This window comes from Loxodonta africana, chromosome 20, assembly GCF_030014295.1.
Source record: "Loxodonta africana isolate mLoxAfr1 chromosome 20, mLoxAfr1.hap2, whole genome shotgun sequence".
NCBI lineage: Eukaryota > Metazoa > Chordata > Mammalia > Proboscidea > Elephantidae > Loxodonta > Loxodonta africana.
In genome coordinates this window covers 53,494,042-53,507,157 of record NC_087361.1, presented here as the reverse complement: position 1 = coordinate 53,507,157, position 13,116 = coordinate 53,494,042, and the positions used below count along the sequence as shown (strand labels likewise).

General features: G+C 39.5%; 1 protein-coding gene across 1 annotated transcript; it reads left to right on the top strand.

Annotated features, from left to right (window-relative positions):
* The first annotated feature begins 3,444 nt into the window (after positions 1–3,444).
* On the top strand, positions 3,445–3,600 carry LOC111750693 (keratin-associated protein 21-1-like). The gene has a single exon (XM_023548212.1). The coding sequence runs from the start codon at positions 3,445–3,447 to the stop codon at positions 3,598–3,600; it is 156 nt and encodes a 51-aa protein (XP_023403980.1).
* The last annotated feature ends 9,516 nt before the right edge of the window (positions 3,601–13,116 follow it).

Here is a 13,116-nt window from a genome sequence, read left to right as displayed (position 1 = left end):
TGGTCTATTCTAGAGAATGTTCCATGTGTGCTAGAAAAAAAAGTATATTTTGCAGCAGTTGGGTGGAGAGTTCTGTATAAGTCAATGAGGTCAAGTTGGTTGATTATTGTAATTAGATCTTCTGTGTCTCTATTGAGCTTCTTACTGGATGTCCTGTCCTTCTCCGAAAGTGGTGTGTTGAAGTCTCCTACTATAATTGTGGAGGTATCTATCTCACTTTTCAATTCTGTTAAAATTTGATTTATGTATCTTGCAGCCCTGTCATTGGGTGCATAAGTATTTAATATGGTTATGTCTTCCTGATCAATTGTCCCTTTTATCATTATATAGTGTCCTTCTTTATCCTTTGTGGTGGATTTAAGTCTAAAGTCTATTTTGTCAGAAATTAATATTGCTACTCCTCTTCTTTTTTGCTTATTGTTTGCTTGATATATTTTTTTCCATCTTTTGAGTTTTAGTTTGTTTGTGTCTCTAAGTCTAAGGTGTGTCTCTTGTAGGCAGCATATAGATGGATCGTGTTTCTTTATCCAGTCTGTGACTCTCTGTCTCTTTATTGGTGCATTTAGTCCATTTACATTCAGGGTAATTATAAATAAATAAGTTTTTAGTGCTGTCATTTTGATGCCTTTTATGTGTGTTGTTGACAATTTCATTTTTCCACATACTTTTTTGTGCTGAGGCGTTTTTCTTAGTAAATTGTGAGATCCTCATTTTCATAGTGTTTGACTTTATGTTAGTTGAGTCGTTACGTTTTTCTTGGCTTTTATCCTGAGTTATAGAGTTGTTATACCTTTTTGTGGTTACCTTATTATTTACCACTATTTTTCTAAGTAAAAACCTAACTTGTATTGTTCTATATCACCTTGTATCACTCTCCATATGGCAGTTCAATGCCTCCTGTATTTAGTCCCTCTTTTTGATTATTGTGATCTTTTACCTATTGACTTCCATGATTCCCTGTTATGTGTATTTTTTTTTAATTAATCTTAATTTGTTTGTTTTTGTGATTTCCCTATTTGAGTTGATATCAGGACGTTCTGTTTTGTGACCTTGTGTTGTGCTGTTATCTGATATTATTGGTTCTCTGACCAAACAATATCCTTTAGTATTTCTTGTAGCTTTGGTTTGGTTTTTGCAAATTCTCTAAACTTGTGTTTATCTGTAAATATCTTAATTTCGCCTTCATATTTCAGAGAGAGTTTCCTGGATATATGATCCTTGGCTGGCAGTTTTTCTCCTTCAGTGTTCTGTATATGTCGTCCCATTTCCTTCTTGCCTGCATGGTTTCTGCTGCGTAGTCTGAACTTATTCTTATTGATTCTCCCTTGAAGGAAACCTTTCTTTTCTCCCTGGCTGCTTTTAAAATTTTCTGTTTATCTTTGGTTTTGGCAAGTTTGATGATAATATGTCTTGGTGTTTTTCTTTTTGGATCAATCTTAAATGGGGTTCGATGAGCATCTTGGATAGATATCCTTTCGTCTTTCATGATGTCAGGGAAGTTTTCTGTCAGGAGTTCTTCAACTATTTTCTCTGTGTTGTCTGTCCCCCCTTCCTGTTCTGGGACTCCAATCGCTCACAGGTTATCCTTCTTGATAGAGTCCCACATGATTCTTAGGGTTTCTTCATTTTTTTAAATTCTTTTATCTGATTTTTTTTCAGCTATGTTGGTGTTGATTCCCTGGTCCTCCAGATGTCCCAGTCTGCATTCTAATTGCTCGAGTCTGCTCCTCTGACTTCCTATTGCATTGTCTAATTCTGTAATTTTATTGTTAATCTTTTGGATTTCTACATGCTGTCTCTCTATGGATTCTTGCAACTTATTAAGTTTTCCACTATGTTCTTGAATAATCTTTTTGAGTTCTTCAACAGTTTTTATCAGTGTGCTCCTTGGCTTTTTCTGCAGTTCGCCTTATTTCATTTGTGATGTCTTGAAGCATTCTGTAAATTAGTTTTTTATATTCTGTATCTGAAAATTCCAGGATTGTATCTTCATTTGGGAAAGATTTTGATTCTTTTGTTTGGGGGGTTGGAGAAGCTGTCATGGTCTGCTTCTTTAAGTGGTTTGATATGGATTGTTGTCTCCGAGCCATCACTGGGAAACTAGTTTTTCCAGAAAATCCGCTAAAAAACAAAATGCAATCAGATCCCTATCAGAGTTCCCCCTCTGGCTCAGGCTATTCCGATGTTAATGAAGCCACCTGGGGAGGGTGGGGGAGGGAACAGAGAGATAGGAGAGTAGCACCTCAGAATATAGCCAGAGTTGCTTGTCTTGCTTGGAATGACTATTATATCTGAGATTTCCACGGGGCGCGTCGCCTATGTGTGCTGGCTGTGTGGAGATTGCCCCCGGGGGGTCTGGCCCGCTGGAGTCAAGGTCAGATCCTCCGCTTCCAGCCCCACGCCCAGCGTCAAGGCTCCCCTGCTGGGACGGTGCACTCTCGACTCCAAAATCAGTCGCTGCCTCCCAGGGACTTCTCGTCCCTCTAGCTGCGTTTCCGTGCCGCCTCAGCGAACCAGTTGGGCCGCCTCCCGGGGTTAGTTCAGGTGGGTGGAGCTGCTCCCCACGCTTGTGCCGTGACCGAGTGTCCCAGCTGGGACACTGTTCTCCCCACTCCAATACCAGTCGCTGCCTCCCGGGGACTTCTCCTACCGGCTGTGTCCCACGCTGCCTGCGCGACCCAACTGGGCCCCCTCCAGGGGTTAGTTCAGGGGGGTGGAGCAGCTCTCCGTGTTTATGCTGTACCTGCGTTCAGTCCAAATCCCAGCTGGACGTTCCCCGGGTGGGACGCTGCTCTCCCCGTTCCAAGACCAGTCACTGCCTTCTGGAGACTTCTCCTACCGGCTGCATCCCACGCCGCCCACGGAACCGGCTGGTCCCCCTCCCGGGGGGTTAGTTCAGGGGGGTGGAGCAGCTCTCTGTGCTTGTGCCGTACCTGAGTGGTACGCTGGCTCCAGGCTCTGAAAACAATCGCTGCTTCCCCGTATTAGTTCGTTCTCCGTCTCTAAATCTGTGTTTGTTGTTCAGGGTTCGTAGATTGTTATGTATGTGATCGATTCACTTGTGTTTCCGTGTCTTTGTTGTAAGAGGGATCCGAGTTAGCGTCTGCCTAGTCCGCCATCTTGGCTCCACCTCCTCCTAAATTAGGTTTTGATTACATTCCACATGAAGGACTTGTTCTAATTGTAAAAAGCATACATCATTTCCTTACAACAGTTCTGATTGGCTAGAGCCAAATCTTAAACATAACCACCTAGAAATATTGTTGTCCTTGGTATGGTGAGCTTTGTAAAAATGAAAATTGCTGGAGTAATGAGGCCACAGAGTCTGCCTTAAGTGTGCCTCACCCCTTTCTGACAGTGTATAAAGGTCCTGGAAGAGCAGATGACATGCAGACTTCAGACTCATCCTTCTACACCTCAGCTGAAACTTTACCTCTTGACACCATGTGTTACAACTACTATGGTGGCTGTGGCTATGGCTCCCTCTATGGCTGTGGTTATGGCTCCCTCTATGGCTGCGGCTATGGTTCCCGCTATGGCTATGGCTGCTGTGGCTACCGACCACTTTGCTACAGAAGATGGTATTCTTTTTGCTGCTAGAACATCACTATTTGAGCACTACTTGCTTCTGAAATGAAACTTCTAAGAATAATTCTGATTCAAGAGCCTCTATACCAAGATATCTATATTCAAGAAATTACTTGTTTGACAAAGGTGTTGATCTCCAAGTACCCATTACTTAGAATGGCATCTTTGTGTTGAAAGGCTCCATGATATCATCTGAATTTTCCAAATGTTAGCCTGTACTCCCTTAATCTCTGATTCTTTGTTATGGATGCACTGATTCCAACTTAGTTGGGAAAATCATTTATTCTCAATAAAAATGGTTCTTTTTTTTCTAGCAAATCTCTGTGTAGTCCCTTATGAATTACTCCTTTCTTGAGATGTTCTGGCCTCTGTTGTAAACTGGGCCAACAATAAGTTGACTGAATCTTAGTTTCTTCTTTGATATATGTGTTTTGCTTATACTTATTCTATAAGCAATCCCTGCTCCACGTATTTCTCATATACCACACGTTAAAGTACATATACACCTAAGCACAAATCATACGGTATTTCAGAACTGTGCTTTGGGAATGACATGTGTCCAGAATGGAGTGGAAGGGGGTGAAGATGATAAATGAAACCTATTCAGGAGGTTAGGACAAATATGTTAAGGGGAAGAGATGGATCAGAATATTTGAAGGAATAATGGAATTGAAAAGCTCATCCATGGTTATGCAGAGAGTAAAATCAGCCTTGAGAACTTGAGTGCTAATTATGAGAAGTAAAACACTGAGGAAAGGGTAAGGTAGAGGAGATACCTACGTCATACCATCTGAATGTGATAGAAGCGTAGATGTATTTGTTCACATATTTTGAGGAAGTTGATTTAATTTATATATTCAACAAATAATTTTTAAAATATTTTGAATAGGCGCCATTCTAGACACTGAGGACATAGTAGAAAAATAAAACTGTAGGCAATTTACCTCTGCTCAGAGTGTTTACACTCTAGTACATAGAGATTAAAAACAAACAAACAAGCAAAAAGATGAAAAACTAGTTAAGACAAATTCAGGTAGAGAAGATTGCTGTGGAGGGCATAAAACAGCACAGTGGGAGGGAGCTAAGGGTTAAAGAATTAGAGATGGAAGTCGGGGAGAATTTCTCAAATTGAGACAGTTGAATTGAGATCTGGTAATAAAAATATGCCAGTTGCAAAGAAAGACTAGAAACAGTTAAGTCGCTGTCCAGAAAAGTAATCAGTGGAACCAGTGTGAGTATATTTTGCCAGCTAAAACTGCTTTGGGGAGAAGGCAGGTAGAAGGTGAAATGTGGAAAGCATCAGTGAGCTTGGAGGAATGGAGGTCATGTTGAGTACTTTTTAGTGAAAAAAACTGAGACTCATAATTCAAAGGCTGAGGTTTTACTTCTTTTTCCCTTTGTTTCAAATTCATCTTAAAAAAATATTTTTTCTTGTTGTTGGAAATACAGTAAACCCAGAAAAAAAAAACATACATTGATTCAACAATTTCTACTTGTACAATTCAGTGACATGGATTACAGTCTCCAAGTTGTGCAACCATTCTCACCCTCCTTTTCCAAGTTATTCTTCCACCATTAACATGAGCTCATTGCCCCTAAGTTTCTTCTCTAAACTTTTGAGTTGTCGTTGTGAATCTGAGTTCATAAAGATAGTTCTTTAAGAGCGCAGTGCTCAAGGTAACCATTCATTTTTAATTAAGCTATTGTTTGGTTTAAAGCTTTCAGGAGATAGCTTTTGTTTAAGATTTAGGATTTAAAGATTATCTCAGGGCAATAGTTTCAAGGGTTCACCCAGTTCCTATGGCTCTAGAAAGTTTAGCTTCAATAAGAATGGAAATTTTTTTCTACAGTTTTCCCCCTTTTGATCACTATTCTTCTATAGAAACTTTGATTAAAAAGTTCAATAATTGTAGCGAGGCACCATCCAGTTCTTCCAGTCTCATGACAAAGGAGGCAGTTAGTTATGGAGGGAATTAGCCACACATTCCATTTCCTCCTCTTGTTCCTGACTCTCCTTCTTCCTCTGTTACTCCAGGCAAATAAAGACCAATTATTGTACATCGGATGTCATCTTAAAAGCTATTAAGACCCCAGGCATTATGGAACAAACTAGGAGGTAGAACAGAAGGACTGACTAAAAATGATATTAGGCCAATTAACTGGGAAGTCTTATGACACCATGACCCTAAACCTCCAAACCAAGAGAAAAATCCCATGAGGTATTTGGTTGTACACAAGCAGAAGGATGATTCAACATCAGAAAAATGGATCAATGTAATACACCACATCAATAGAACAAAGGAAAAGAACCACACGATCATTTCTATTGATGCAGAAAAGGCATTTGATAAAATCAAAAGTACTTTCTTGATGAAAACCCTCAAGATATGAATAAAAGGGAAGTTCCTCAATACGACTGAGGTTTTACTTTAATATAAAGTTGCAATCTGAGGTACTTTTTTTTTTATATATAGACTAAAATTTGAGATACCTAAAAGAGTTAGCATCGTTTCTCTTAAGTTGCTGCGATGTTTAAACATAACTTGCAGGGTGCTAAGAAGATTGCACCCTCAGTAGATAGAGAATGCAGTGCCATGACAGGAATAGCTGTAGTAATACTATGAAGTATTTAAGGAGAATTAAGAGGTTGGAAACCCTGGTGGCCTAGTCGTTAAGCGCTGTGGCTGCTAACCAGATGGCCGGCATTTTGAATCCTTCAGGCGCTCCTTGGAAACTCTATGGGGCAGTTCTACTCTGTCCTATAGAGTCGCTATGAGTTGGAATTGACTTGATGAGTTGGAATTGACTCCATGGCAACGGGTTTCATTTTGTTTGTTTGTTTGGTTTATGGAAGAGGTCTGGGAGGTGGTAAGAGTTCCCACCTTGCTGTGTGTGCCATGATTTGGTTAGGACTGTGGCAGTCACGATGAAAGAAGATCCAGATGACGGAAGTGTGAGGCAGACGTCAAAAAATACTGGTAATTTTAGTCAGATGAAGGGTTTGTTTTTCATTTGAAAAACCGAAGTAAAAAATGATTCCTGGGGCTTCCCCTAGCTTTCATGTTATAGTAGCAGTTGAACCAATTCGGCTCTACCGATTACCAGCTGACTGTTCTTATGCAAGTTACTTAACTACCCTGGCTTCTGCTTTCTCATGTGAGTGATGACAAATATCAAAACTTCTGACTTTACATTGTTTTTGTAAGAAACAAATGAAGCAATAAATATAAAGGAGGATATAAATATTCCTTTTTATTATTTTTATTATTTTTCTTTTACAATGTCGTCATTGTGTGCCATTGGGTTGATTCATAGTGATCCCATATGACAGAGTAGAGCTGCCTCGTAAGGCTTTCTAGGCTATAATCTTTATGGAATTAGATCGCCAGGTCTTCTCTCTTGCTGGTGGGTTCAAACTGCCAATCTTTTTGATCGTAACACCCTTACTGAGGTCACAATCCCACCCTAATCCTCTTTAACATAAAATTACAATCACAAAATGGAAGGCAACCACACAATACTGGGAATCATGGCCTAGCCAAATTGATACACAGATTTTTTTAGGGGACCTAATTCAATCCATGGCAGGAGGTATAGCCTGAGCTGAGTTTTGAAGCATCAGTGGGACATTATCACGTGAATATTTGGTGAGGTAAGCAGGCAGGGTGTTTCAAAAAGACAATAACATATGAAAAAGTTTTATGCTATGAAACCTTGGATGGAGTATATTACTATGTACATTGGACAAAATCACGGTTGCTTTTATTCTGACATATTGGATCAGGCCCCTCTTTTGCACCATTTCAGATCTTCTTTGCCTCACTCCTCTGCCACCATTGCTGTGACCATTTTGCACAGGCTCCATCTAGTTTTTGCAGGTGTAACCTGAGACTGCCTCACTGTATGCAGCTACTGTTTGCCTCTTACCTTCTGACCAGGGGGTTTCCTGCTGAAGCTGAGATAGGAGGTGCTGGGCCATCTCCCACTGCTCAAGTCTGTGTACCTGGAAGTGCAGGAGAGCTCCTGCCTCTGAGGAGAGAATCTAAATTAGATTTTGATTATATTCCACAACACATACTTGTTCAATGTGTGGGTTACGTCTGTTTTCTTACAACTGTCTTGATTGGCTAGCATCAAATCCTGGACATAACCACCTGGAAATATTGTTGTCCTTGGTATGATGAGCATTTTAAAAATGAAAATTGCTGAAATAATGAGGACACAGAGTCTGCGTTAAGTGTGCCCCACCCTTTCTGGTGGTATATAAAGGCCCTGGAAGAGCAGATGACATTCAGACTTAGACTCATCCTCCTCCACCTCAACTGCAACTTCGCCTCTTGACACCATGTGTTGCAACAACTACTATGGCCGCTGTGGCTATGGCTGTGGCTATGGCTCCCGCTATGTCTCTGGCTACGGCTGTGGATATGGCTGTGGACATGGCCCCCGCTACAGCTGTGGCTATGGCTCCTGCTATGTCTCTGGCTACGGCTGTGGATATGGCTGTGGACATGGCCCCCGCTACAGCTGTGGCTATGGCTCCCGCTATGGCTGTGGATGTGGCTCAGGCTGCTATGGCTACTGGCCGTCCTACTACAGAAGATGCTACTCTTCCTCCTGCTAGAGCATCACTGCAGGGCATCTTTTCCCCTAAAATGGCCATTCCAAGGCCATTTCAGTTTCCAGGTCTCACGATCTCATCAAATCCCATCCAATAGAGGGTAGTCAGAGCCTGCAGAAAACTGCTTATCTTTTTAAAAGTGCAGTTGTTAAGGGAACCTGAGTTCTCCATGATCTTTCTGGAAGGCAGAAGATGTCATTTCAGTCATAGTCCAAGTGTAAAGACTGCTTTCTTTTTTCTGTGGTTCATGTTGTGATTATTTCCAAATAAACATATTTTATTACTTCTGATAAGTGTGTGCATCTTTATGTCAGACTTGCTATTGATTTCTATTTCTGCAACTTCCTTAGAGAAAAGTTAGGGCCAAGGTTCAGCTGGTATAACCAGTGTAACCATTCTAATTTTGCATTCATTGCTTCCATTTATTTGGTCAGTACCCATGATATACTGAATGTCACATATCTTTAATATCTTCCCTGAAAATTGTGTACTTATTGGCTAGGGTTTGGGTTCTTAATCCATTTTACTAAAGGTTTTATTTTTTTCCTGCAGCACTTGTGTTTCATGATTCTGTGTATATCCATTTCTTTCTTTATTAACTAGAACTCATCTCTCTCTCTCTCTCTCTCACACACACACACACATACAAATAACACAGAAAAATCTGCTTTGAGAAGATGGTAATGGTGCAAAAATGGGTTGGAAGGGAGAGACTGTCTCAACATGCATGCAAATGACCTGAAGACTGGTTGAGTCGGCCTGGGTATGGGTGTTGGCATAGGTGACAAAACAGAACTGATAAGTACGAGGAGTTTGTGAAAGTAGAACTCGTAATATCTTAGACATTAACAGTGAAGGAGAAGGGAGAAAAACCTAGGAAAGATAATATCTAAGTAGTATATATTTCTTTTAGGGAAAGACTAGTATTGCAGATATTAATAAGACTAATATGTTAGAGTTGTCAACGATTTCATTTTACTCGGATCCACAATCACTCTCATGGAAGCAACAGTCAAGAAATCAAATGACATATAGCACTGGGCAAATTTGCTGCAACGGACCTCTTTAAAGTTTTGAAAAGCAAGGATGTCACCTTGAGGACCAAGGTGCACCTGACCCCAGCCATGATATTTTCAGTCATCTCTTATGCATGCAAAACCTGGACAATGAATAAGGAAGACTGAAGAGGAATTGATGTCTTTGAATTATGGCATTGGTGAAGAATATTGAATATAGCATGGACTGCCAGAAGAACAAACAAACTTGTTTTGGAAGAAGTACAGCCAGAGTATTCCTTAGAAGTGATGATGGCATAATTTCATCTCACGCACTTTGGACATGTCATCAGGAGGCACTGGGCCCTGGAGAAGGACATCATCCTTGGTAAAGTAGAGGGTCAGCAAAAAAGAGGAAGATCCTCAATGAGATGAACTGACACAGTGGATGCAACAATGGACTCAAGCATAACAATGATTGTGAGAATGGCACAGGACTGGTCAGTGTTTTGTTCTGTTGTACAGAGGGTTGCAATGAGTTGGAACTGACTTGACAGCACCTAACACCAACAACAACATGTTAGATATGCTCTGTGTTCTTCCAGTAGCACTATATAGGGGAAGGTTCATGGATGATCTTGACACTTCAGCTTCTCAACACAAAAGCTGTTTATCATACATGGTGCTGTCTGAAATAAGAATGACTTCCTTTTTTTTTTCCTTATCAGGTGCTCTAAAACTGGATGTGTCTAAACCTGGGTGGGATCATCTACTATTGAGGCTATTTTAGGAGGGAAATTTATAAATCAGTGAGAAGTGTGAAATTAACTGGTATTATATATTCATTTCTGTTCTCATCCTATTCTGGGATACTGTAAGTTAGAAATGGATTTGAACTTTGTAGCCTGACTGAGAAAATAGTGATGCTAATACAAGGAAAAGACAGAACTGAAACCTTTTATGTTTCTGTGTCTGGGAGGAGCAGCCAATTACAATATGTTTGACTTTAGAAACAAACCTTCTTCTGGAAGATAAAAAAGCTATCAAAATGAGGGTCAAAGTTCAACCATCCATTGTCCAATAAATTCAGTGTTCTTAGAATCCTTTGAATCTGGAAAGAAATTGCAGTATTTTGAAGAGGAAGGGCAAAATGGGATGGATGGAGGAATGGACGGATGGATGGATTGTCATTCTTGAAGACATAGATCCACTTCTTAGGAATTAGATAAATGAGTATGCTCATTCATCAAGCATTTATTGAGCTCCTAATAAAGAACTTTATGTACTGTGAAAGAGAACTAATGTATTTCATCTTTGCTTTCTAGAAGTGTGGAAACAACAAGAAAAATCAAGTCCACAAAGATCAGAGTATTGCTATAATATAGTTATACACTGGTGTGTGTGGGAAGTAGAGAGAGAGAAATCAGAAGATGGTCCAGACTCATAGTAAAGATAGAGAAGTTTCAGGAAGTTTTCTAAAAAATGAACAGACTTCTAGCTGTAAAATGGAGGATGAGTAAGAGTTGGTCAGTCATATGAGAAAATATATAGCCTTCTAGATAGAGGAGAAAGAAGGAAACCATTTCAGCAGGAAATCATCCGTAAACTGACATCTTATTGCTATCGCCATCATCTCTCCTGGATGAAATGTAATTGTTAGTTAGGCCAACAGAATAAAAAAAAAATCAATTCCCAGATGTGGTAGGCATAATTCTAAGACGACCCCTCAGTGACTCACACTGTTGTATGATTCTCTTCCTGCACTGTGGGCAGGACCTGTAACTTGCCTCTAACCAACAGGAAATGGCAAAGTTAATGGGACATTACTCTCAGAATTAGGGTACATTTGGAGTTGGCCAATAAAATACAAGATGCTCAGTTAAATTTGAATTTCACATAATAAAAGGATTTGTTTTTTTAGTTTCTAACTTACATATAGCCTATGCTATATGTGGGGCATACATGTTAAATCTGTGAAACTCTAGTAAGTCACGTGGCAAAGAGTTTTTATGGATATTGGCTACTACCTTGATTGCAGTATTGTGAGACCCTGAGCAGACATGCCACGAAGCTGTGCAGTCTCCAGATCCATGAAAGCTGTGAGATAATAAATGGGTGTTGTTTTAAGCTGCTAAATTTGTGGCAATTTGATAATGCAGAAATAGAAAGCTAATACACCAAGCTTTCCCTGCCAGTCTCTCAATTGTCTGGTAAGAGGTATGGCTGTCTTGGATGACTAGGATAAAATACCAGATCCTCATATCAGCCGAGATTGGGAACCATTAACATGGATAGCTATTAAGAACAGATCATACCTGAGTGAAGGTGAGAGACACCATCAGCCAAGTTTGATGGGAGTAGCTTGGGAACAGAACATTGAACTAAGTTTTACCTGAGGGCCCAAAGTGACACTGGGGATGATGGGAGACACTGAAGCATACAGGCATTTTATAAATAAGTGATTTCACAAGGAAATGGGTCACAATAAGAAATAACAAGCTCCCTGTTGCAGAAAGTGTTTAAACATCCAGTGGTGAGAATGGAAGATTTTATATAGCATAACAAAGAGGAACAAGTACTTGAGCATGGTAACATGTTAGCTGTGTGATTTTAGTATGTTTCCTAACTTCTGTGTATCTCAATTGTTGTAACTTACCTGCCTCTTTCATGTTTTCATTGAGGTGAAATACACTAAAAATGCACGAAGGAAATTCATAATTTATAAAACATTCAATAGCTGCTATTGTAAAAAAGCTACTTTTTCCTTTGGTTATGGTTTGAACTAAATGACCTTCTGTTGTTGATAAAATATATTGAGGAATGGCTATAGTAGAAAAAAACGTATTATCAGAAAATTATATTCATGAGTATTTGCATTCATATGAATTCTATGACATTAAATGTTGAGGGATTTCTGAACATGGCATTATTCGCTCCAGTGAAAACTCTTGCAAAGAAAAGATAATTAGTCAAGGTCATTTTAATAGTTATTTTCCAAGTATAAACTTCTCTATCCCTCCAGAGAGCCTTACTACATAAAATATATTTTTGACTTCATGGGTTCAGACTACAGGCTAATGGCTAGAACTTTTCTTATAGACTCATAATGGACTCAAGACAATACCTTGATGACAAAAACAAAATAAGTTCTTGTATAATACCGGAGATTCTATAAAAAATAGGTTCATTTAAGGCTGATACTACTCTATAGCCATGATAAGACCAAGTCCTTTCATAATCAGCTATTACAGTGACTTGCACATTGTTGTTGTTGTCTTTAGCTGTTGTATATTTGGCCCTGGCCAATGTGACCCCATGCACAACAGAATCAGGCCATTGTGATCCACAGGGTTTTCATAGCAAGTCTTTTTGTAAGTAGATCACCAGGACTTTTTTTCCAGTCTGACTTAATCTGAAAACTCTGTTGAAAACTGTTTAGCATCACACAACGTGCAAACTTAGCAACATGCACACATAGCAACATGGAACATGCAAACTTTCACTGACTTAACATTCTTTGTGTCTAAAACAATATTTCAGGTTTAACATTTTGCCCCCAAAGGACACACCATTTATCATCTTTACATTCAGTAAAGATAGTATATCATCTGTGCTTACTTCAAAGAATCTTTATTTTTGAGGTGATATAAATGATTCCATTATGCTACCTGAAGACAGAGGATTTGACTCTGCTATGTTCAAAATGTAAATTCTTAGCTTTCCTGTTCGTTGGTGCTGTATTGTCCACCACCACAAATATTCAATATTTGGAAAACATTATACTTTTTCAATAAACAAATTTCATTTCTTCTAGCAAGTATATCCTCCACTCATATGTCAGTTTGTCACACTGTGGTGGCTTGCCTGTTGCTGTGACACTGGAATCTAAGCCACAATATTTCAGATACAAGA

Bases quoted from the DNA above. Each gene is read 5' to 3' on its own strand.
- LOC111750693 (XM_023548212.1), top strand. From the start codon at position 3,445: ATGTGTTACAACTACTATGGTGGCTGTGGCTATGGCTCCCTCTATGGC.